Source organism: Dendrobates tinctorius, unplaced genomic scaffold (genome assembly GCF_039654945.1).
Source record: "Dendrobates tinctorius isolate UK_male_01 unplaced genomic scaffold, ASM3965494v1 ptg000084l, whole genome shotgun sequence".
Classification (NCBI taxonomy): Eukaryota; Metazoa; Chordata; class Amphibia; order Anura; family Dendrobatidae; genus Dendrobates; species Dendrobates tinctorius.
In genome coordinates, this window is record NW_027361752.1 from 39,259,890 (window position 1) to 39,286,877 (window position 26,988).

The 26,988-nt window shown below is 41.1% G+C and overlaps 1 protein-coding gene across 7 annotated transcripts in view; it reads right to left on the minus strand.

Moving 5' to 3' along the window:
- HUNK (hormonally up-regulated Neu-associated kinase) overlaps positions 1 to 26,988 on the minus strand; it is a 211,520-nt gene that overhangs the window by 6,987 nt on the left and 177,545 nt on the right. For all 7 annotated transcript variants that reach the window (XM_073584561.1, XM_073584557.1, XM_073584559.1 and 4 more), the window contains 7 exons: positions 18,924 to 19,216; positions 13,567 to 13,622; positions 12,432 to 12,567; positions 10,542 to 10,669; positions 9,222 to 9,351; positions 5,853 to 6,021; positions 5,597 to 5,680 (listed from right to left, as the gene is read on the minus strand). In XM_073584561.1, the coding sequence (XP_073440662.1) occupies positions 5,597 to 5,680; positions 5,853 to 6,021; positions 9,222 to 9,351; positions 10,542 to 10,669; positions 12,432 to 12,567; positions 13,567 to 13,622; positions 18,924 to 19,216 (996 nt within the window). The remainder of the gene's footprint in view (positions 1 to 5,596; positions 5,681 to 5,852; positions 6,022 to 9,221; positions 9,352 to 10,541; positions 10,670 to 12,431; positions 12,568 to 13,566; positions 13,623 to 18,923; positions 19,217 to 26,988) is intronic.

Consider the following 26,988-nt stretch of genomic DNA (forward strand, 5'->3'; position numbering starts at 1 on the left):
CACTGGATTTTTTTTCTTTTTCGGACCATTCTCTGTAAACCCTAGAGATGGTTGTGCGTGAAAATCCCAGTAGATCAGCAGTTTCTGAAATACTCAGACCAGCCCTTCTGGCACCAACAATCATGCCACGTTCAAAGGCACTCAAATCACCTTTCTTCCCCATACTGATGCTCGGTTTGAACTGCAGGAGATTGTCTTGACCATGTCTACATGCCTAAATGCACTGAGTTGCCGCCATGTGATTGGCTGATTAGAAATTAAGTCTTAACACACAGTTGGACAGGTGTACCTAATAAAGTGGCCAGTGAGTGTATGTGTGTGTGTGTGTGTGTGTGTGTGTGTGTGTGTGTGTGTATATATATATATATATATATATATATATATATATATATACAGTGCCTACAAGTAGTATTCAACCCCCTGCAGATTTAGCAGGTTTACACATTCGGAATTAACTTGGCATTGTGACATTTGGACTGTAGATCAGCCTGGAAGTGTGAAATGCACTGCAGCAAAAAAGAATGTTATTTCTTTGTTTAATTTTTTTTTAAATTGTGAAAAGTTTATTCAGAGGGTCATTTATTATTCAACCCCTCAAACCACCAGAATTCTGTTTGGTTCCCCTAAAGTATTAGGGAGTATTTCAGGCACAAACAACAATGAGCTTCACATGTTTGGATTAATTATCTCTTTTTCCAGCCTTTTCTGACTATTTAAGACCCTCCCCAAACTTGTGAACAGCACTCATACATGGTCAACATGGGAAAGACAAAGGAGCATTCCAAGGCCATCAGAGACAAGATCGTGGAGGGTCACAAGGCTGGCAAGGGGTACAAAACCCTTTCCAAGGAGTTGGGCCTACCTGTCTCCACTGTTGGGAGCATCATCCGGAAGTGGAAGGCTTATGGAACTACTGTTAGCCTTCCACGGCCTGGACAGCCTTTGAAAGTTTCCTCCCGTGCCGAGGCCAGGCTTGTCCGAAGAGTCAAGGCTAACCCAAGGACAACAAGGAAGGAGCTCCGGGAAGATCTCATGGCAGTGGGGACATTGGTTTCAGTCAATACCATAAGTAACGTACTCCACCGCAATGGTCTCCGTTCCAGACGAGCCCGTAAGGTCCCTTTACTTTCAAAGCGTCATGTCAAGGCTCGTCTACAGTTTGCTCATGATCACTTGGAGGACTCTAAGACAGACTGGTTCAAGGTTCTCTGGTCTGATGAGACCAAGATCGAGGTCTTTGGTGCCAACCACACACGTGACGTTTGGAGACTGGATGGCACTGCATACGACCCCAAGAATACCATCCCTACAGTCAAGCATGGTGGTGGCAGCATCATGCTGTGGGGCTGTTTCTCAGCCAAGGGGCCTGGCCATCTGGTCCGCATCCATGGGAAGATGGATAGCACGGCCTACCTGGAGATTTTGGCCAAGAACCTCCGCTCCTCCATCAATGATCTTAAGATGGGTCGTCATTTCATCTTTCAACAAGACAACGACCCAAAGCACACAGCCAAGAAAACCAAGGCCTGGTTCAAGAGGCAAAAAATCAAGGTGTTGGAGTGGCCTAGTCAGTCTCCTGACCTTAAACCCAATTGAAAACTTGTGGAAGAAGCTCAAGATTAAAGTCCACATGAGACACCCAAAGAACCTAGATAACTTGGAGAAGATCTGCATGGAGGAGTGGGCCAAGATAACTCCAGAGACCTGTGCCGGCCTGATCAGGTCTTATAAAAGACGATTATTAGCTATAATTGCAAACAAGGGTTATTCCACAAAATATTAAACCTAGGGGTTGAATAATAATTGACCCACACTTGTATGTTTAAAATTTATTAAAATTTAACTGAGCAACATAACTTTTTGGTTTGTAAGATTTATGCATCTGTTAATAAATCCTGCTCTTGTGTGAAGTTTGAAGGCTCTAACTTATTTGCATCTTATCAAACCTGCTAAATCTGCAGGGGGTTGAATACTACTTGTAGGCACTGTATATATATATATATATAGAGAGAGAGAGAGAGAGAGAAAGAGAGAGAGAGTTAGTGAATACAGAAGCTCAGTGTAACTGTTTATTGTTTTTTTATAATGTCTGTGTTATATGTTTTTTAATGAGTTTGGAAGAAAGAATATGCTGCACAATGGTGGCGTCACTCACAGAGGAGATTGTTTACCAAAGTGATCGAAGACGATGACTCGGCGACTCGTAATTACCGGTAATTTTTTCTATTTTCTACAGGGGGCGCACATTCTTTGGGTAAGTCAATCTTGCAAATCCTAACATAGCTAAGAACGTAACACCTCTCTTTTGACAGCTACCTGGAATTTCTCTGTTTCTGAGATCTGACTTTGTAGCACTCAGCAAAAAGCTTTTAATAATATGTAACGTCAAGAATCTTTACGTTTGTGCGTCTTCCTTAGAAATCTGCCTTTTCATGTGTTAGCTGTTTATTCCATTGAACTTAAAGTTCAAAGAACTCTAGACAATGCCCCATTAGAAGAGACTAGTAGAACTGGAAATCACTTCATTTTCATGGTCTGCTGACATTCTTAGTCCTTATACAAACAGGTGTAGCTATAAGGGGTACAGAGGTAGCAGTTTCTGCTGCCTGAGGGACTTCAAGGAAAGTCATGAGAATTGTAAATGACAATGGAGTCTTCTATCAAATGTGCAAACCAAGGGGCAGGAGTCAGCAGAGTGGTGTAGAGATTCAATAGAAATTCAGTATTAGTTTCAGGCAAATTTGCTCTATTCGGGCCAGCAGATGTGATTCAGTCCGATTAACAAAAAAAAAAACATTTAAGCTCTGAGATCTCTCCAGATCACAAAGCACAATAAAAGTAGGGGAGAAAGGAGGTTAAAATAATAAAATATTATACTCATCTGCACTAGGCCTGCTCCTTCCCAATTATGCTTTCACCACTCCCTCCAGTCTTTTGACCTTCCGGTGCTGACTAGGCCCCACATGGCCTCATACGCCAGACTGGTCAGGGAGCTGCGGCGGTAGGACAGGACAGTGCCGGGCCTTGGAGAAGCGAGTATAATATGAATAGGGCCTAAGTCTACATTTTGATGTGCATGCCCTCTAAATTTTAAATAGTAGCAGAATATGTTGGTGCTATATGAATTATATAAAGTTGTGAATCTAGCAATCTGGTAATGTAATTTTTCTGAAATGGGTAAATTGTTCCCCCGAGTGCAGGGTTAATGGTTTGCAGACTGAGGAAGGCCAGGATGTGCAGTTTCCTTGTATCACATGAAGCAGTCACATCCTTCACTTTCATTCCTTTAGAAAGCAGAGCCCTAGGAGGAGTTTCCGATCCCTCTTTCCCTTTTCAGCGAGCAGGAAGTGACTTTTCTGAGACACGCTCCATCTGGCAGGGCCCAGGACACAAAGCAACACTTCCCTATTGTATTACATCCTGAGCCAGCATGGAAACCACTGAACCATGTCTTGTTGGGGTGGGTCTACCCTTTCTAAATAATTATGGCGGTAATACTAGACCTCTACAAAAAGGTGTTTCCTCATCTGTTCCCAATCATGGACCGATACATCCATCATCTTTTGAACTTTCATTTTGTTTTCCTACGAGCATTTCTCTCTAGCAATAATATCCTTTATCATATAGCACCAGCATATTCCGCAGGGCTTCACAAATGTAGGAAGCTGCAAATACTGTACATTTAAACTTTTCTGTTCCCTATTTTGCTGTATATATGATACTAGAATTATTTTATTGTTTTCCCAATATGGAGTAAGAATCCTCACTTTTGAGGCTGGACATATATATTTTCTAAGCCAAACCTTATGAATTTGATAGGACCGGCTGATCATATTGTGTAGTATTCACAGGAACGTGTACGAGGATGGATTGACTCTCCTTCAACTGCAAATGCTTTTGGAGAGATTGGTCAGGCATGTTGGGTTTCAACATGCCTGATCCTTTAGCTTTCTTAGAAGACTGTCCTATCCCCAATAGGATCCGAAAAAAAAAGAATGTGCATGTGTATGGGAATTTGGGAAGAATTAGATGTTGGCTAACCAAGAATTTGTTGGGAAGCCATTTTTGATGTATTGGCACCTACACAGTGGCGTACCGCTAAGAACGTACCTATTTGCTATGGGTCTGCTCTGTGAGTCAGGGGGAGCTTAGTGCCTATTCCGTTTCCTGGACTTATATGGGGGCTATTATGCTGTTTGGAGGGTTATTGTACTGTTTGGTGGGCTGTGTGTGGGCCATTATACAGTGTGGAGGGATGTCCTATTGTGTGGGGGTCTCATTCTGTGTTCTTTTGTGACCCCTCCCCCCAAATAAGTATTTTTTGTTTTTTGGGGGGAGGTAGCAATTAGGACGTCTATGGAGCACCATGATTTCTATGTACCCCCCTGCACCTACAACAAATCTACGAGGCCTAGTAGACAGTAACCCACTATCAGCAGTTTAGTTTTTAATCGGCACAGACCCTGTGTAGCCCTGGAAGCATTGGGTGCCTGATGTGATCGTCTAGACGCTTATCTGCATTCCCTACTTCTAAAGGCCCCGTTACACATAACGATGTCCCAGCGATCCCACCAACGATCCGACATGGATGGGATCGCTGGGACATCATTAGGCTGATCACTGGTGAGCTGTCACATAGACAGCCCCTCCAGTGATAAGGACTAGCAAGCAAGCTGGTATCCAACGTAAACATCGGGTTTCTAAGAGACGCGCAGCTCTTAGAAACCCGACGTTTACCTTGGAAACCAGCTTCACACTTGTATACATCGTAAACAGCGGGTTTCTAAGAGCCGCGCGGCTCTTAGAAACCCGATGTTTACGTTGGATACCAGCATGCAGCGTCACTGATCGCTGGCTTCCGCTGCTACACGAGGCGATGCGCGCTGGCCAGCGGGAGACAAGCGATGAAAAAACGGCCCAGGACGATCCAGCACGATCAGCGATACCCGGCAGGGGGGCCGGTCGCTGCTGAATGTCACACATAGCGATATCGCTGGAGAGATCGCTGATGTGTCACAAAATCAGCGATCTCGCCAGCGATATCGTTGTGTGTAACGGGGCCTTAAGACAACATGCACATTAGGTTTTGCCATAAACTTCAAAATCCTACATTTTCTTCAGAAGTTAAATTGTAAAATAAACAAATGACCAAATTGGGCCAAATGGACAGTTCCCATTTGGGACCCCCTCTATAATCTAACATGGCACCACACAATGGCCATTTCGCTCCCAATCTTTCCCCAGTCATGGGTGTTGGAAGCTTGCCCCATCATGGACCAATGGCCATGCTACTTTCTGATGGGGAATTATCTAGTTTTCACAAGCTTTTTAAAATAGGAAGGTGGGTGTCATAGATGAACCAATCAGAGAGCATGTTTGATTTCTCTGATGCAGTTTCTACAATGAAAGTTGAATGCTAATTGTGGCTGGTACGGGCAGCAAAGTTCTTCCTGCCTGATACTGCATGAGGCCAAGTGATGGCATTCAGTAGGATGGTACAACATTTTGTATGCTGTCTCTTTATAGACATGGCTTATTTATTGTGATTTACTTTGCATTATGGAAAAGAGAAGGCGAGGAGGATTCTGGAACTCACCTCTAAGGAGTTCTTATTTGACTTGTATCTGTCCAGTGGATGCATCTGGTTCTTGTGGCAAACGTTGTCATTAATGTCAGGTTTCTAGCATGAGAAAAAACAGATGTTAATTACAGAGTTCTGCACATTCTGAAGATAACAGGACCATTGTAATAATCACGGCTTGTAAATCATCCACTCTGTAATCCCCAATCTCCTTGAGAGAAACCCCCTGCCCTCCCTTAAAACGCGGAGACAGATAGCAAGTCAAGCTTACCCTCATAGTGATCAAGTAGCGCTCCAATTTCCGGTTTAGCAGGAAGTAAACAGCAAGGGTATGACACGCGCGATTGGAGAGGATGACGTTGATGACATCACTGTGCTTATAACCGAGCTTCTCCGACATGTGACGGATCACGCTCTGACTCAAGTCTTCAAGATGGATCCTGGAGGGTGGAAAGACACTGGTCATTAGTGGATGCCCCTAGGATGAATTTACGAAGCTGGCGGTAGAATCAACAATTTTTGTTGGTAGACGTCAATATTTTCAACCGTTGTGTCTACATGTTAGCCTTGGTTCATGTATTACCCTTACTTATTTTTCTATTCCTTCAATATTTTGGAAATCGGCATCAAAAAAAAAAAAAAAAAAAAGGTTGTTTGGACTTTTGGCCAGTGAAAGCTGCAGGTTAATGATCAGCTCAGTATATATTTACACATGCTGGTTTTTGAAGGGTAAGGCCAGACGAAGCAGCTGGGTCAGGACTGTAGTGGAGCCATGACAAATAGCACCAAAGCAAAACGGAGTTAAGTGACGGTGTTTGGTGAGTATTTAACAAAAATTACCTTATTTTGGAGCGGGAAAAGTCATTTATTCCTCCAAAAATCAAGCAGCAACTACATCTGTAAAAGAAGCAGCTGTCGTGCTACAAATCAGTCACCCAACAGCAGCACTTAAATTTTTGTTGTGGTTTCGCGGCCATGACCTTGTAGATTGTGAGCCTTTACGCGCAGGGTCCTCTCTCCTCCTGTACCAGTCGTGACTTGTATTGCTTAAGGTTATTGTACTTGTTTTTTATTATGTATACCCCTCCTCACATGTAAAGCTCCATGGAATAACTGGTGCTATAATAATAAAATAAATAATGACCTGGTTGATCACTCTAGTCTTACCCTAATGTTTTTGTGGAGGTTTTTAGTATTTATGCTACCAATTTTTCATTAATGCAATTTTACCTTTTATCGCTATAAAACAAAACTACAAAACTGTGATGAATATATTTTGCAGAGTAGAGCTTATGCCAAATGAATATAGAGGGGTCAGGATGCCGGGTTGGTAAACCAGGCACACATTAGCCAAATATTTTTTTTTTTTTTTTTTTTTTTTCCGCTAGGTCAAATTCACATGTTGTAGTTAATATATAGTTGCACATATTTTGCAAAACTGATCTAATCTAGTGGAGAAAACTGGAATATGAAACGACGTCTGAATACTCTCTCTGAGGGTGTATCTACATGGAGTTTTTAATGCTGATTTTCAAGCAGATCCGCTTAAAAATCCACTCCAAAGAGTATTCAAAATTTATTTTGGAATGCTTTTTGATGTGAAGTTTGAAGAGCATTAACTTCAGAATCCACATCGAAACCCCGAGGTGAATATACCCTAGGCTATGTTCACATGTCCAGTTACAACGGATCCAGCAGCAATCAGCTATCAAAAAAGTTGTGCAGACACCATTTTTTGTCTGGCTAAAAAAAAAAAAAAAAAAATTTAAACTGGATCTGATCTTTTAACATTGAGCGTATGAAAAACAGATCCATTAAATAGCCATCAGTTTTCTTCCTTTTGAAACGGATCCAGTAAGCAAAGAATGAATCCTTTTCAAATTGTTGAAATACAGATTGCTATTTAATGGATCTGTTTTCCATAAACTCAGTGTTAAAAATACAAATCCCAGTTGAAATCAGTTTTTTTAGCAGGACTAAAAAAAAAGTCATTTCTGCACAACTTCTTTGCTAACGGGCTGCTGCTAGTTCTGTGCTAACTGATGAATACCGGACATGTGAAATTAGCCTAAGAGGGTTAAGAAGGGGCAGACTGCTCATCACATATTGATTTCAGTGGAACACCCACACAGACTGATTAATTGTATACTCAATTAATTTATTAGTATGTTAGAATATATGAAATGTAATGAAACTAAGAGAACACCCATGTAGATGGTGCCGTAGGCAGGGTTTAACCCAATGACCCAATGCATCCAGCCGGCCAGTCGCTCTCTCCAGATGACACAATTGATAAGATGGGATCCTTGTGAAAACACCCCCCCAGCCATGGGACCACTGAATAATTAAAAGGGACCTTCATGTAGTAGTGGTCATTTTTAACTGGAGACTTGACTGGTAATGATGTCTCCTCGTTAACTGCCTCAGGGGGTTTGTAGGACTTCTCATGACCTACTGCTCCCTCATTAGTCTAATAATCTCCTTAAGTAGCAGATGTTTTCCTAACGGGTACCAGGTGTGTTATTCAACACTTCTCCATACTGGACTTTGCATGGGTTGTCCATGTTAAAGAAAATTTCCAAATTGCTAAATCCCCTGTAAATAATGTCTTATTCTAATAAAATGTGGCTAGATGACCAAAACCCTTTTCTAAATGTCCTAATAGGGAACATGGAGAGGAGATCCCCCTTGCTCAGGACCTCCTGCAATGTTTTAACACTGAATCATCGGTCTTGGCAGCACTTTGTCCTGTGTAAACCGGATGTGTGCTGCCGAGAACAATGACAGCCTATGGGCACCAATTGATCTATCACAGATTGCTCTGTGCACATGGGAAGAGATGACGGCGTTTCTAAACAGACCATTAAATGACCGCCGAATAGCAAACATGTAGCCGATTGCTTAACGCCACTAGTTGGCAAGTGTAAACGCACCCTTAAAGCTTCGATAAATATGGAGCAGGCGATACTATTCACTGCTGGGGTCTTGGTTTTAGGAGCAAATGCTGTTTCAGTACTTTCAGTGAAGCCCAGTTATCACCCCCTCAAAAATAAATTAATGTAACTGTTGCTATTAATTGACTGATAAATGGCACTGGAAAGGCCATAAGTGTTTAATAAGCTTCAATATTATAAAACATTGCTTTCACTGGAAAAAAACATTTTTGAGGAATTAAGGGCTTCTGCTAATCCCATCTGAGCCACAATTAAAGGAGTAGCAGCCTGAAGTCCTGCCAGATTTACTTGTATGAATTTAGAAACTAAAACCGAGCTAGAGCTACTTGCCCATCGTGCCATGTCGGGAAGATAAGTGGATGTCATACACCTCAAATGCCATTTAACAGAGGTTATAAAAATATAGATAGGAAAAAAATACAATGTACTTCAACCTTGATGTTCCTAACAGACAGATTCTTGGAAAGACTCTTATATGTCAGTCATCCATAATATTCCTACCTCTGGATTCATTTTCTTTTTGTAGCAGTCAGAGCTTTTTTTTTATTTTATTGTTTTTCTGATAATTTTGGATCAAAGGCGGACTTAGGAGCTTATAACATACTGGTTTTCTCATGGATATAATCACAAAATCTACCAGCACAGAATTTTAGATCCATTTTTGATTAACAATTTGGTGAATCTACCTGTTTGGGTATGTGTGAACTCCTTTTCCATGATAGTTGTCATTTAGCCATCGATTTGCCAGTGCTTGCTGGATGTTTGGTCTTTTTAATGGATCTGGTTCCAGCAGGGACTGAAGGAAATTAACAGCAGCTGAAAAACAAAAAATTAAAAATATAACACCTACTCCCTATAACTGAATGATCCTACAGATTTTTTTTCTAATCATTGTAGAAACTTTAATAAGACAAAAGGGTACTCTCCACCTTGGTGTTGATTCATCTCAACAATTCCTTTACCCGGTGCCCTATTAGATCAGAGGTGTGGTCCTTAACTCAGGACAAGAAGTAGAACCCTTCCACTGACAAGTTACATCAACTGCTTTTCATTTGAAGCTGACAAGTGATCAGGTCAAAAGTGGACAGTATTTGCTTTTAATTTATTCATGCTGGTCCACTGAGTATTGCCCTTTTTGTTTTTTTGAAAATCCGACATATATTTAGAGAGTTATGGGCATTTATATTTAGTGCTCATTTTTATGGAGGTGCTTATTTGGCAAGTGTCTACAGCAGCCTAAACACACGCCCCCAGAGAATCATGTGAGCCACCCTCCCCCTAGTAAAGATGACAAAAAAATAGCACTAAATATAAAAGCATATATCTATGGAGATGTATGGCAAATTTTTTTAAAAAAGGGGAGGGGGGATTATTTAGGGGATCAGTGTGTAAAATAAGAGCAAAAATTGGCCACTTTTGACCTGATGACATGTCTCCTTTAAATATAGTTACATGTAAAGCTACATTTTTCCTGTAGTGGCTTATGCAGTGAAATTGAACAGTTGACAGATGCCTGTAGCAGTCAGCTAATCACCACCTCATCTCTAATAATAAGAGCTGTCTGGAATGAGACACCCCTTTAACATGCAAAACATGGTTTTAATTTTTGAACTACAGAGGCTTATTCCAAAATGTTGAATAAAATAAGTAAATTAATTCCATTTTTTTAAAAAATATTTTTTGTAATTTTTGGCCATGTGACATAAATTACAAAACCGAATAGCGGAATATTCAGAAACGTTCTATACGTGCATGGAGAGTGTTAATTTGAAAATCTATCCCAAAAGTCTTGGCTCGATATCTAGCAGCTTTACAGAACAGGCACTGCTGGCATTTTTACCAAACATACCCGATTTCATCCAGATTATTTTTTTCCCTTTTTGCAGATATGGAAAAATGTTATAGCAATTGGCCTGAAAAGTCATCTTTAGCCACAGAAAGTGAGAGGCAACTTGTAAGGGCCTCGCGGTGCTATGAATTGCCTTGGAAATTTGGTGACTACTTACCAGAGGAGAGGTGGGAGGGCAATGGATTCATGGCTTTGTCTACCATCTTCTGATACAAAGCCCGCAAGCTAAATGGTTCCACGGTGAATGGCAAGGTGCCCGTCAACATGGCGTACATATTAACTCCACTTGAAAAACAAAAATGGAGCCAGACAGGTGAGTATTGGGTTTGAGAGATAACCTATATACACATAATTTATGAGCCAACTTTGGCACGAATACTAAAGTGTCAGAAACGGTTTGAAATAAATGCTATTGTGTAATTATAACTTTGGCCTCAGTATACAAAAACAATGTATCTCAAGACAGAATTCGTAAGAAAATGGTCATGAATAGGTTAGCATCGGAGCTGTATACTAAAAACTGTATCAATAGTGACAGATGACAAAGTATGTAGTCTGATCCTGCACTCCTACTCAATCTCATCCTTTACCCACTTCTTCATAACATCCATGCAATACGTGATCAAAATGGTAAATGAATAAAAGAAGGAAATGTAACGGTCGGACCAGACTACATAGCATTTGTTTGTAGTCTGTGACTATGTAGACATGTAGGTCTGCACAGGAGCTATAAACTTAAAATGGAAGTTTCTTGGAATAGGATGAATTGTAAACAGAATGTGTGAATGTTACTAAGGTGTATTCATGAAAAGATGTCCAACCTTTATGGTTAAAATTGGCCACACATTTTTAAATGATGGCAAAGTAAAAGGTTGAAGGGGTTGTCCAGGGAAAACAAGTTATTGTCCTTCGGCAGGATGGGTGATAACTTGTTGATCGATGGGTGTCCAACCTATTGGCAGAACAGGAAACTTGGAGTGTCAGCGCACATGCTCCACCTGCGCTCCATTCATTTCCTAATGGGCTGTTGAGCGTTACACTCAGCTCTTTTCAGCAGTCCCATAGAGAATAAATGGGACAGAGGTTGGGTGTCCAACATGCGGCATCATTTTGAAACAAGGATAAAAGTTCCCCGATTTGCTGATTGGTGCCTGTTCCAGAAATTGGACACCCATCGATCAGCAAGTTATCACGCGGAAAGGTGACTTTTTTTTTTCCCACCGGACAGCCCCTTTAAGGACTAGCAATCAAAATGTTGACCCTATAAGAAAAATGACATCTAAAAAGAAGACTGAGAATACCAATCCTAATATATTTAGTTTCTTTAGACAGCTCTTAAAAAATCCTAAAACCAGCATAAATCGCTCAAGAGGAACGTTGGACATTTCCTCTGTTCTACTGTCCTGTAGAACGAGAGGTTTGTATTTTAACCATGTAGAAGGACAATCAAGACATGAGGATGTAATAAGTCTCCCCCTACCATTAATAACATACTGATCTGTCTAATTACCTGGTGGCAACAGTCACAGTACAACCAGTCCCCCATTTGGTGGCCATGTATGCCTCTGTTTTGTATGTTGTCTCCACAAACAGCAAACCACAAAAAACAAAGCAGACATTTTGTGTTATTGCTTGTCATTCGTGGGGAAGCTGGAGCCGGTCGGCTGGTAACTCATTAAGATCATTGAGTTTTGCATGTAGTAATGGAAAGCTAATGTCTGGTGAAGGTCATCCATACCAGACAAAGGTCAACCGCACTGGCAAAAGTCTGCTTATCTACATTCCAATGTATGTGTTAAGAGGGGAGTCAGAAATGGTAATGTTGTATGGCAGGTCTTTTTATCATGTCTCAGGGGCAGCAAAGTACCGTTTAAGGTACGCAAAGGCTTTCTATCAACTATAGTTGCTACATAAATCCAAAACCAATAAACACAAAAAAAACTACATTTCATCAGAAGAGAGAGAGTTGTATTCCAAACTTTGCTTAAATTAGAATCATAATAATAATAAAAAAAAAACATAAAAAAATTAAAAAATAAATACTTACATTGACCAGACATCCACCTTGGGTCCATATTTCTTCCTTGCCAAGAGTTCGGGAGCAGCATAGGCAGGACTTCCACACTGTGTACTGAACGGATCTGTGTAGCCCAGGATCCCAGCACAGTTGCTCAATCCAAAATCTGCAATGAAACATATACAGATAAAAACGGGTAAAGATGGAAGCAAATTTTTAGACTATGTCTATTTTTTCCATCCATTCTCTATAACTATAGAGGCCGACATTACTTGGAGCTCAAATTTCTCCTTGAACTCTTAGTATCTTTGATATCCCAACATTTTTTTGGGTCAAAATTTTTCAAGATGTTCCAAAAATTCTTAATTTTTCATAATTTTTGCCTAGAATAATCAGTTACTTGAATATTACTGTATAGCATGTGCATTTAACAGGACAGCACTCCAAAAGCCAATATTATGGGGGAGGGGGTGTTAGTAGCCAATTAAAAGGAACTTAAAAAAAAAAAAAAATACCGTAACCAAAAAGTTGTATTTTAGGCCACTTTGTTCTTGCAATTTGTTCTACTTTTACAATAGAATTACTTGAAATCAACATCAATATCTTGCTATTGACGGATTACCAGATGCTCAGTGGCGTAACTTGAAGATCATGGGCCCCCAATGCAAAAGCTTCATTGGGGCCCCCAATTATTTTAATAGTATTGTTTTTTTCATGAAGGCCAAAAGGGACTTTTTAGACCCCTGCACCTATTGTAGTTACGTCCCTGCAGATACTCCAGATTATTGACCACTCAGAAAAGTATATGGAACTCATGTCAGGAGTTGGATTGTGGGACATTCTGGATAAGTAGATTCTGGATAAATGGAATTTTACTATAAACTGGATTTCTGAAGCTCTTTTCATTTGGAACAATTCAACAATTTCATGATAAAAAATTATCCCATGTGCTAATTTGTCAGGCGCGACCTTCATTTGACGAATTAATGACGGGGCGCAGCATACTGCAGAGTCAGCAGAGAAGTTTGGCAGGACTGGGAGGAAGAGGAGAACAATAGCAACAGAGACTCCATTGAGACATCCTGCAATCTCTGCTTGGACAGATCAAGAGTAAAGTAAGGAATACAATGTTAATGGGAGACTCATTAAAAAACAATGTACAAACCGATGAGCTTGATGTCGTTGTTCTCGTCTAGTAACAGATTTTCAATCTTCAAGTCTCTGCATGGAAAGACGACAATTAATGAGTGTGAAGAGTCCTGGGAAGCAGCGGTCACGCAGGGGTTAATGTCAGATTACAAGGCATTATTATCAAGGCCGAAATTATTCTCTAGGTCAAGGGACAAATAATTGGCCATCAACGCGGCAGCCAGTCCTGATATCCCACAGACAAAATGCAAGATCACTGGATTGTCTGCTTTGGATCAGTTGATTATCGTGAGCCGTCAACCCAACAGCAAGTGTTCTATTCCTCTGCAGCGCCACCGCAGGAGAAATGAAGCGTTACATGATGCCCATTAAAATCAATAGAGCAATTCATGTAATGATGGAGAGAAAGATTTGCGGATGTCCCAAATTGAGGATCCTTCTTTATTAATTTGAGCATTCCCTTATAGAAATCCTGCCTAATAACAATAATGTAGCAGAGTCTGGATAAGCTGGATGGGAAAGCGGTGAAAAGTTTTTCTAAAAAAAAAAAAAATCACTATAACTAAGAAATGTCCAAATAATATTTTGAAACTTTTTGCCACTTTTAGTTTGCATATTTTTGGTTTCTTTTTTTTTTAATTTTTTTTTTCAAATCTCTGCTTGCAGTCACAGAAAATGTTCTGGTTTACTTCCAGAGGCTGAAATCCAGCTGTCTTGATAAAATGGAGATACAATTGTTTGCAGTCAGTCTAAAGGGGGTTTTACACTAAGCGATATCGCTAGCAATATCGCTAAAACGTCACTGGTTTTGTGACGTTATAGCGATATTGCTAGCGATATCGCTATGTGTGATACTTACCAGCGACCGGCTCCCCCGCTGTCCATCGCTGATCGCGCGAGAATGTCCGGCTCCATTTCTCGTCGGGCGCTTCCTGCTGAGACTTCCTGCTGTGACGTCCAGCGACGCGTGGAGGCGGGCGGGAGGACGCAGGATCGCTGTGTGTGAATGGTAAGTATCGTGCGCTGCGTCGCTGCTGCATCGCTGTGAGATCTTTCTGTATGAAAGCTCACTAGCGATCATTTAGCGATGCACCAGCGATCCTGACCGGGTCGGATCGCTGGTTGGATCGCTGGTGCATCGCTAAATGTAAAAGGGCCTTAAGCAATCCTCTGTTAGGCTATGTTGACATGTTTGGTAGACTAGTGATCACTTTTTCGTCTGTTTTTTTAAATATTTTTTTTAACATTGAAGTCTATAGAAAATGGATCCGTTAATTAGCCATTCATCTGTAACTAATCCGTTTTTGCATTTTTTTTTATTACTGGATGCAATAAGTAAAAAAAAATAGTCCGTTACAAATGAAAGAAAAAATGGTTGGCTGATTAACGGAACCATTTTCCACGGATCAAAAAGCGTTTTCACTGTCTCTCGATTGGAGGTTGCATCTATCAGACATATTTCGGAGAAAAACTATAAATACCTAATTGCAAATTCTTGTACCCAAGAAATGTGAAGATTAAATACAAAAGTAAATCCATAAATACGAGCAAAGGGAGAAAAAAAAAGTGCAAGCTTGATGGTGTATGAATAAAAGATGGTTTTGTAGAGCGAGGAGCCACAGGGGCACGTAAGCCCTGTACACGTGATGATCTGCAGCCCACAGGCAGCATCACATGTAATAGGAAGTGACAAATGCATTCTATTCTGTGCAATTACTGTCTGATTGCAGAAGCTTCCCCTCTGCAGCCAACGAGCGCTGCTCACTTTCAGTGAAATGTATTACACAAGGTGGCTAGCAATACAAGACTTTATTCTCGGGCATGAATGTGAAAGTGCCCCCTTAGATTACTAAATAGCTGCATAGCAAAAATTAAAATAAATAAATAGATTAATTAATGGTTTTGTGTTAAATGCATTTTTGCTGTTTTTTTCCCATATCACGATGGAGAGCTTGCAATTTTCACACGGACCACTGGGGCTTTTTTTAAACTCTAACTTCCTGTTGTATCAGGAAATTCACACGTACATTAGCAACAGTGAACAGTGTCCCACCCTATCTTTTCTACTGAGGCTTCTAATGAGCGTGTGAAAATACCATTGTGAATGGAGGGGGAGCCATCAGTTTTGACATCAGTTTTTGTGATTGGTGGACCTCATGTTATTAGCTGTGTATAGAGGTGTTATCCGTCAATATAACCCTGCCTGTGATAAGGAAAGGGCTGTAAACTGTTTATGAAAGTACAGGAACTATTAGTCTAAAATAGTCTGATGGGCCAGTGTGAAAATTGCAAGGTGACTCATTTTGTTTTTTAATAAGGAAAATAATGCCAAGAATATTTAAAAAAATAAAAAAAAGTGCATGTAATACAAAGATTTGATTGAAACAAGAGCTCATTTTCTGATGACACATTCCTTTTAAAGAGGCACTTTCACCAATGTTTCTATCCTCACAGTGCAGTCATCATATTATATAGCACTGTGTACTTACAATTGCCAATTTTGCCTTTCTACTCAGATAATTCTTCTCTCTTCTCTGCTCTGTGTAGAAACAGGAAGTCTCTTGTCCCTGCATTTACCATCACCTGACCCAGCTGCTCCGCTCCACTCCATGGCATAGACTTTTGCAGTGACTCATGCAGGGAAAATTGACCTCTTGTTTCTACATACAGCTTAGAAGCATTCAGCTCGTCAGTTCTTAATCATTGGAAGAGAGAAGAATTATCTGAGTAGAAAAGCAAAATGAGCAATTGTAAGTACACAGCGCTATATAATGTGATGACTGCAATATATTAAGAGGAAAAAAGTTTTGATGGGAGGAGGAGGCCTTTTTAAACACACGCTTGGATATGATTTTTCACGAAATGACGACTGGCGGAGGTTCATTTACTGCATTTACTAGCGATTCTTATTTTAGAGAGTTACGCTATTTGGTAAAATAGAAAGCGGCTCAGCAAATTGCGGGCCATGATTGTTCCTTTCTACAGCTCCTTTTGAATTCAGAGATGCGTTGAGAACGAGCAGAGAATTTCCTGTCCCCCCATAATATAATGTCACAAAACCCCGTCTGCGTGACCTATTTATAACTTCTATCCTCTACATAAAGGAGCCAGGTAAATCCTTGTCTTGTCGTGACTGCAATCCCATTGTATTTATAGCCCTCCTGTCTTTCATATATTTCTTCCAGCAGAAAAATTTATGAATAATGGAAACTTCACACAAAGTTGTGATCTTTCTGCTAACAATACGGGTGACTCATTCATTCAGAGAATTCTACGCGGTGGAGCCAGCAAACGTTTCCGACAACTAAAATTGTCCTGTACCATGTTTAATAGTGCTGTTGCAAATAAATGGCCTGTTTTCTGGAAGTAATCTCCTTTTATCATGGTAAATAATGGCATAGACAAGAGCAATTATCTTCCTTTGTATCCATCTATAAATAGAGCTGAGTCTTGATGGAGAGTAAACGTCATCACGTAAAGCAGTCATAACGTAAATCTTCTGACCTTCATGTCCTAACTACTCATATTGTTATTAATGGAGAAGCTCTGACCTGTAATGAACAGAATTGCAAAGCTATGGCTACCATGTAATAATGTAATCTAGAGTCAAAGGCACAAAACAGCTTCATATTTAGGTCAAAGACCCCCGTACACATCAGATTTTAGTTGATGACAGTAAATGACTTCAACTTTACGAAAGAACACTGGCAATGTCATCGAATGCATACACAATTAGTCGCTCAACCTGACCAAACATGCTCAATAATACCCGACAACAAATTATCTTTCTGAGAATATTGTGTCAAAGAAAGATCCATCTTCCTGTGAACTAGGGGCGGCACGGAGGCTCAGTGGTTAACACTGCAGCATTGCAGCGCTGGGGTCCTGGGTTCATATTCCACCAAGGACAACATCTGTAAGGAATTTGTATGTTCTCCCCGTGTTTGCGTGGGTTTCCTCCGCGTTCTCCAGTTTCCTCCCACATTCCAAAGACATACTGATAGGGAATTTAGATTGTGAACCCCATTGGGGACAGTGCCAATAATGTCTGTAAAGCGCTGTGGAATTAGACAGTGTACCCTTAGCATGTTGTCTATCTTACTGTACATGACTATCATTTTCTAGACCATAGAAAAAACTGCCCCCAAAAAGCCTTCATTGCACTTTCTAGATACTTTGTTTCTTCAGAGCTTTTTTTTAAGCGTTAATACATTAGATTAGTACAAGACAGATATCATTTTCATTGATGTTCTATGATCCATATAGCCATGTTACTTTCATTAACATTTTTTAAATTAAAACGTTTCATAAAATTATTCTATCAGGTTGCCTTTGAGCAAGCTCATACATAACATAAAATTCTAGGGTTGTGGACTTCACAGCAAAGATCTGAATTGGAACACATTGCCCAATTAGGTTGACAAAGGCCCTTTCGGCTGTCTAACCACTTAGATACATTGGTGGCTGTCTACCATGACATCTAAGGGGTTAAGCTGATACAAATCAGACCTAAAGGCCCCATTACACATAACGATGTCCCAGCGATCCCACCAACGATCCGACATGGATGAGATCGCTGGGACATCGTTAGGCTGATCGCTGGTGAGCTGTCACATAGACAGCCCCTCCAGCGATCAGGACAAGCGAGCAAGCTGGTTTCCAATGTAAACAGCGGTTATCTAAGAGCCGCGTGGCTCTTAGATATCCACTGTTTACATTGGAAACCAGTGTCACTGATCACTGGTCTCTCGCTGCCACACGCAGCGATGCGCGCTGGCCAGCGGGAGACCAACGATAAAAAAACGGCTCAGGACGATGGAGCGCGATCAGCGATACCCGGCAGGGGGGCCGGTCGCTGATCCCCGTCACACACAGCGATATCGCTGGCGAGATTGCTGTGGCATCACAAAATCAGCGATCTCGCTGTGTGTGACGGGGCCTTAACTCCAGTGGGTGTCTGGTGTGAAAAAGGGCTGGCTCTGGCTGGTATTGAGTGGATTCAGCTAACGGTCCTTCCATCTTCTGCCATACAGACACAGTGGATGTCAGTGGGTGCCAGAAAGGAGATAGGGTTGTTCGAAACCATAACCAACCAGTTTTCGAGCACCATAGCAGCTGCATCATCTGCCACCATTGGTGGTACACCACTGCCTTTATGTAATTTAATTAACATGATAAATGAGAGAAGCCATTTTGAATTTATAGACACCTAGGCTGATATGTGCTAAAGGCCTATAATGGTAAAGACAAACAATGGTACACAAACTGGCTAAGCCTACAATTTGGAAACATTAACTGTTTAATCTCCAACCTCAGTTACTTTACTGTTGGGAACAAAAATACAACATGGATGTCATCAAAACTTGTATTCACCTGTGAACAACTCCAGCGCGGTGCAGATGTTCAACAGCTTGAATCAGCTGCCGGATGTATTTTCTTGCTTCATGCTCTTCCAGTCTTTTTTGCTCATAAATTTTATGCATGAGGTTTCCACCACAACAAAGCTCCATAACCAAATAATAACTGTTCTCCGTCTCCAGTATGTCGAGCAGCTGCGTAATGTTGGGGTGTCGAATCATCTGTTGAATCTGACCTTCTCGACGCAAATTCTTGGTAACATAAGTGTCCTTCTTGGCTTTCTTCTTATCAATGACTTTCACGGCCACCTGGTCAATAAAAAAGATTAGTTTATTAATGGTGGCAGTTACACATTTCAAAAATTAAAGAGACCTCTCTAAATCACAAGATCATTTTGGTTCCACAACCCAGACTATTTGTTAGAGTCTACAACCAAAATGATCTTGTGATTTAGAGAGGGTCTCTTTAAATTTTGGTCCTGTTTGGTGCACATTCAGGTAATATAGGAAGACATTATTTTCAAACTGTATGGCTAGGGTGTAGAAGAACTGAAAAGATCAGCTCTCATTCTGGAAGTCCCAACAAGTCCACTGAAAGTAGTGGATGGTCTACTGACTTCATGTGGATGTCCAATGTGGGGAAGCAAGCACTGAGCAGGTTCCCTTTTCATCAATTGATCTTGAGGACTTCCGAGAAGCAAAGAGGTTGTTCAAACAGGCTAGATTATGGACAAATTATAGGCACATTATTTTTAGCTTCTTAAACCAGATCATTAAGAAAACAGTTTATGTCAAAACTACAAAGATATCCAGTTGTTGCTTTAATGGTTTATGCTGAGCTTTTGTTTCATCTGCAGGTATAAAATCCCCAGAGATGTTACACAAGTTTTCTACCAACGTTTTTTTCCTAAGAGGCAATTACAAGGCAACTTACTTCTTTTTGATTCTTTACTGGAGCACTTTAAAAGACTGAAATGCTCAGGGATGCATGCGTGAAGCCTGCGAGTAAAAATATTTAAAACCTATCTATCATCAGTCAAGTAAAATGGGGTAATGACAAGACAAAGAGAGAGAGGGGGGAGGGGGAGAGAAAGAAAGAGTAAGAAAGACAGCGAGAAGAGAAACCTTAGCTTCTCTCGGTTGGTTATGGAATTTTGTAGTCATAACTTTATTCTTAGGAAATAATCTCTTTCTACATTTGCTACATTATATGGTAGGGTTGGCCAAGTACCTACATCACATCCCATGAAGTATTGTGCCACCACGTGTAGGGCAAACTAGTGCTATGATCACAGGGGCTCTCGTAAAATGAATATTCGCTCCATTGAAGAAAGCACTGGATCTTGTGCGGGGTTACTAAAATTTGATACGACAGGAAAAAAACCCTAAAATATAGTTAGGTTGCTCCACTGTTGGTCAGGTCAGGTTTTCTGGTCAAGACACAGTCCATAAAAATAATCCTGAAATAATCCATCACATATAAGATGATGAAAGTATTGGTGCAGTACATTGTCACTATATAGCGGCACACTAATTGAAGTCACTCCATATATACTGTAAGGGCACTGTGTGGCACCATGTAGGTTCCATGCACACAAGTTGGAACATGTGCCATTGGGTTCCTCCAGAGATTACAGCTGATTATTGGAGTTCATCTCCGAGTTCCTCCAGAGATTACAGCTGATTATTGGAGTTCATCTCTGAGTTCCTCCAGAGATTACAGCTGATTGTTGGAGGATATCTCTGGGTTCCCCCAGACATTACAGCTGGTTGCTGGAAGTCATCTCTGGTTTCCCCCAGAGATTACAGCTGGTTGCTGGAAGTCATCTCTGGGTTCCCCCAGACATTACAGCTGGTTGCTGGCCGTCATCTCCGGGGTACTCCGAAAGTCAGAGTAGATTGCTGGAAGTCATGAGATAGAATCAATCCAATCAGTTTATCACTAGTGGATTCTTCTAAGAAAAAGCACACCTCCTGCCTGTTGACCAGCCATGAAGCATCATTCATATGATGTTGAAGTAGGTCAAACACACTGACATGATGAGAAATGGACAACTATCCGATGTGTATGGGGTAGAGTTGAGCAAAAAGATTCTCAGGACCCTAGAGCAGAGTACTTCAAACCTCTTATTAACTGCAGCAGCTCCGGTGCTTTTTCTGATTAGTAGGCCTACGCTATTTTATGCATTCATGGAGCCATGATGTAATGACATCACAAGGTGAACTAATCAGAAGAGGTAGGAAGTTCGTAGGCAGTAGGAAGTTTACAGTTCTCTGATCCGGCATCAATGGACTGTCGATGTGGCCACTGCACCAGGGAGCTGCAGATCTTTTTTTACCCATCTCTGGTATCGGGACATCCTGAGCCTTTCGTTTTCATGGGACATAAAAGTCTCTGCCAGGAGGTGTCTGGCAGTAGCTTTCCCCCTTTTCTCCACTGAAAGCACAAGAACGCCCGGCCAAGAGGCGATAAGCCACTGACAAATGTCGAGTGGCGATTTCTTCCCTCTCCCCAGTAAAAACACTATGTTTGGCCAAATTCTTGTGTATGGCCTATAGGCCACATTTATGTCCAAATTGCTGTAAAAACAATTGAGATTTTCTATTCTGGAGAATTTGTTGCTCAGATGTAAAAATAATGCAGCAGAAAGAGGCCCCTAATTTAATAAAAATCCTTATTGTTTGAAAATATTATTTCACTGCCTTTTGTGTCCTGGAGCATATTGATCTTGTGACCGACCGTGACATTTGACTGACAAAATTATTTACTTTCTGTGTGTCTCATAAAAAAAAGATAATGATGTTCTTAATCTGTGCTCTATGAGCCCAAAGGCATTAGAGACCACCAACGATACATAAAATGCTGATTGTTTTAATTAACAATACGGCAGCAGCAGGTGATAATATTATTTTATCGTGGAAGCAATGATGGCAAATTACACGGGGCTCCAATAAATCAGCAAGTCCTCCATATCCTCCAAGGCGTCATGTGGGTTTTATTAATAATTTAGTGTTTGTGTTAAATGAACTGAGTCGGTCAAAAGATATGAATCCAGCAGAGTTATTACTTCACTGTGAACAGATTTTTAATAATTTATCGGTATTTGCTTTTAGCCTCTCAATGACCCTCAATGCAAATGTTCAGGAAGTGAAAGTGCAAATTCTAGGAAGAAATGTTAAAATCCCGCAAATGAGACATAATTACTAATGGTAGAGTCATCACATACTAACGATGACAACGAGATATAGGATCTTCTGCTGAATAGGTTTTACCCCTGAACCCATAAACAGCGTCCACCCATTTTATAAGTATATTAGAGGGGGAGGAAATAGGGGGGCAGGGAGGTGCACAAACTTTAATTGTGATGACCTGGTCTGCAGATTATTATCACTTTGAAACAGATTTTAATATTTTACAATTTACAGCCTTATAGCCTTATCATAGTCCAGAGCTGCATTCATAATTCTATAGCTGATATTCAAAACAATCAGTAGGCAGATACATCATTAACAGCTCAAATGAGCTTCCGTAATTATATCTAAAATTACCAGTGGGTAGAACTATGGAGCCTGCAGGGATTTTTGGTAGATTTCAGCTCTGATGCTTGGAGAGTAGTGAAGTGAATGCAGCGCTGGAGTATAATGCAGGATGCAGCTAAGGATCAGTGCAAAAACATAATGCAATGTATGTACACAGTGACTGCACCAGCAGAATAGTGAGTGCAGCTCTGGAGTATAATACAGGATGTAACTCAGCATCAGTAATGTATTTACACAGTGACTGCACCAGCAGTATAGTGAGTGCAGCTCTGGAGTATAATACAGGATGTAACTCAGGACCAGTAATGTATTTACACAGTGACTGCACCAGCAGAATAGTGAGTGCAGCTCTGGAGTATAATACAGGATGTAACTCAGGATCAGTAATGTATGTACACAGTGACTGCACCAGCAGAATAGTGAGTGCAGCTCTGGAGTATAATACAGGATGTAACTCAGGACCAGTAATGTATTTACACAGTGACTGCACCAGAAGAATAGTGAGTGCAGCTCTGGGGTATAATACAGGATGTAACTCAGGATCAGTAATGTAATGCATGTACACAGTGACTGCACCAGCAGAATAGTGAGTACAGCTCTGGGGTATAATACAGGATGTAACTCAGGATCAGTAATGTATGTACACAGTGAATGCACCAGCAGAATAGTGAGTGCAGCTCTGACGGATAATACAAGAGGTAACTCAGGATCAGTACAAGATCAGTAATGTAATGGATATACACAGTGAGTGCACAAGCAGAATAGTGAGTGCAGCTCTGGAGTATAATACAGGATGTAACTCAGAATCAGTAAAGTAATGTATGTACACAGTGACTGCACCAGCAGAATAGTGAGTGCAGCTCTGGAGTATAATACAGAATGTAACTCAGGATCAGTAATGTAATGTATGTACACAGTGACTGCACCAGCAGAATAGTGAGTGCAGCTCTGGGGTATAATACAGGATGTAACTTAGGATCAGTAATGTATGCACACAGTGACTGCACCAGCAGAATAGTGAGTGCAGCTCTGGAGTATAATACAGGATGTAACTCAGGATCAGTAATGTAATGTACAGTATGTACACAGTGACTGCACCAGCAGAATAGTGAGTGCAGCTCTGGGGTATAATACAGGATGTAACTCAGGATCAGTACAGGATATGTAATGTATGTACACAGTGACTGCACCAGCAGAATAGTGAGTGCAGCTCTGGGGTATAATACAGGATGTACTTTAGGATCAGTACAGGATAAGCAATCTAATGTATGTACATAGTGACTCCACCAGCAGAATAGTGAATGCAGCTCTTGAGTATAATACAGGATGTAACTCAGTATAAGTAATGTATGTGTGCAGTGATCAGCAGAATAGTGATGCAGCTCTGGGGTATAATATAAGGGGTAACAGGATCAGTAATGTATGTACACAGTGACTGCACCAGCAGAATCGTGAGTGCAGCTCTGGAGTATAATACAGGATGTAACTCAGGATCAGTAATGTAATGTGTGTACACAGTGACTGCATCAGCAGAATCGTGAGTGCAGCTCTGGAGTATAATACAGTAACTCAGGATCAGCACAGGATAAGTTACGGTATTTACACAGTGACTCCACCAGCAGAATAGTGAGTGCAGCTCTGGAGAATAATACAGTAACTCAGGATCAGCACAGGAAAAGTTACGGTATTTGCACAGTGAATGCACCAGCAAAATAATAAGTGCAGCTATGGAGTGCAATTTAGGATTAGGACAAGATACGTTACAAAGTATTTTTTTTCTAATTCCTACAAATTGTTCTTCATAATAGGCTGTGTGCACACGTTGCGGATTCTGCTGCATTTCCGCAGCGGTTTTGGCCCTGCGGAAACGCAGCAGTTCCGCTGACATGGTACAGTACAACGAAAGCCTATGGGTTTTCAAAAACGCTGTGCTCACGCTGCGTTTTTTTCCATGCGGTTTTGCTGCGGTTTACAAACCGCAGCATGTCAATTGTTTGGGCGGTTTCCGCAGCGGTTTCACACCTTTAACATAGTAGAGGTGTGAAACCGCAGGGCAAAACCGCAGGAAAACCTGCGTTTCGGCGCGGAAAAACCCGCAGCGGAATCCGCAACGTGTGCACATAGACTAAATGAAATAAATGTTATTAAACTGTCAAAAAACTCTGTTTAAAAAAGATTTATTAAGATTAATGAAATTTTCAACCTTCCAAGAAAGTCACAATACAAAAGATATCGCATATGTGTTCCTTAAAGGAGAGAACATTCTCAAAATACTGTGTTCTGGCTTTGAACCTGGGCAGGATACATAAGTGGAATAAGTTATCATGTGCACTACACATAATTCACGCTGTTAAACAGGTTTCAAAATAGCTACAGGCCTCATTTTTGGATACCAAGTTCAAACAAGATCAGGGTCCAAATCAAGGTTAAGATTTGCATCACAGAAGTAAGTTTACATGTTTGACAGTGATTGACAAGAACATCAGATTTATAAAATAACACTATGTGCAACATATGAAAATATACAAAAAAGAATAAAAGCCTCAAAACGCTATTCCCGGAGATAAGTGTGCTAAAGAAAAAAACTCTGACCATCACTACAAGCTTTAATTTGTTCATATCTAATATATAAAGCTCAATGTGTGTGTGTATGTATGTATGTGTGTATGTATGTGTGTATGTATGTATGTCCGGGATTGGCATCCGCACCGTCGCAGCTACAGCCACAAAATTTGGCACAGTCACACATCTGGACCCCGAGAGTGTCCTAGGCTATGTTGTGAGGCGAAATTTTAACCCACCGCGTTCCAATTCACCAAACAATTTTGCCCCTATCTACATAATCAGGAAAAAGTGAAAGGAAAAGTGTTGGAGGCAAATTTACAGCAGCCAGATGTAAACAAGGGGGACTAAAAGAATGAGAGCGATGGCGCTAAAGAGTATATACCGTACAGTTGCTAAGGTGGGGCCCTGACATGAGATGGGCCACACACGGGGATATGAACACACACACAAAATGCGCCACACACTACCACCCTCAGCACACATTTCACCACACATACACCAACCTCGCCACATAAAAGTCGAAACACAAAAGTCACCACTCAAAACTCGCCACGCTGTCCCAGAGCTGTTTAAAAGATGAAAAATGAGCTGTGATTGGTCGCTATCAGCAACAGTTTTCTTTGTAGACAGTTGTGGTAACTGAGGCCTATTATTCTTATCTTCTATGGTGTTATCGTCCTTCTGTAAAGCTGGAAATAACACAATTTATTACCGTGCCAACACAGACCACCCTCTGACACAGACTGCAGGGGGAGCCCAGTATCACACAGGATAGGATTAGAAACACAGCTCAGCAGTCAGTATCACACAGGAAAGGATTAAGGGGGCTTTACACATAGCGATATCGCTAGCACCGATTTTGTGACGCAGCAGCGATATTGCTAGCGATATCGCTACATGTGATACTTACCTCCGACCGGCTCCCCCGCTGTCTATCGCTGATCGCGCGAGATCGGCCTGGTCCATTTCTCATCGGCTGCTTCCTGCAGGCGCCGACGAGCGACACATGGACTCGGGTGGAGGACATCCTCATCACCGCGTCTGAAAGGTAAGTAACGACCACTGCTGCGTGACTACGTCGCTGGTGAGATCTGCCTGTTTGGCAGCTCACTAGCGAACATTTAGCGATGCACCAGCGATCCTGACCAGGTCACATCGTGGTCGGGATCGCTGGTGCATCGCTAAATGTAAAGGGGGCTTTAGACACATGGCTCAGCAGTCAGTATCACACAGGATAGGATTAGATACACAGCTCAGCAGTCAGTATTACACAGGATAGGATTAGATACACTGCTCAGCAGACAGTATCACACAGGATAGGATTAGATACACGGCTCAGCAGTCAGTATTACACAGGATAGGATTAGATACACTGCTCAGCAGACAGTATCACACAGGATAGGATTAGACACACAGTTCAGCAGTCAGTATCACACAGAATAGTTTTAGATACACGGCTCAGCAGACAGTATCACACAGAATAGGATTAGATACGCAGCTCAACACAGTATCACACAGAATAGTATTAGATACACGGCTCAGCAGACAGTATCACACAGAATAGGATTAGATACACGGCTCAGCAGACAGTATCACACAGGATAGGATTAGATGCACGGTTTTTATGTGCAATATAATCATTATAATTTGCTATAACTAATCACAGTTGGTTACTATGCCCAGGCAACGCCGGGCTCTTCAGCTAGTATGATCATATAAATGTTTTGCGTTAAGATTTTTTTTGAAGGATGTCGTCTATGTATTGTAAAAGGCATGGCATGTGAAAACACTAGTTATTGTTGTTCATTTCCTCATAAGTGATGTTCTACTAACCTAGGTAAGATATAGAAGAGAATCACAGCTCTTTAGTAAGGGCCGACTTCCAAACTGCTACATTCAATCACTTCCCAGGAACAGGTGAGGAGGTGAGAAGTAGGTTAGCTGTCCAAAACCATTACTTTCTCACGTAGCTGCTA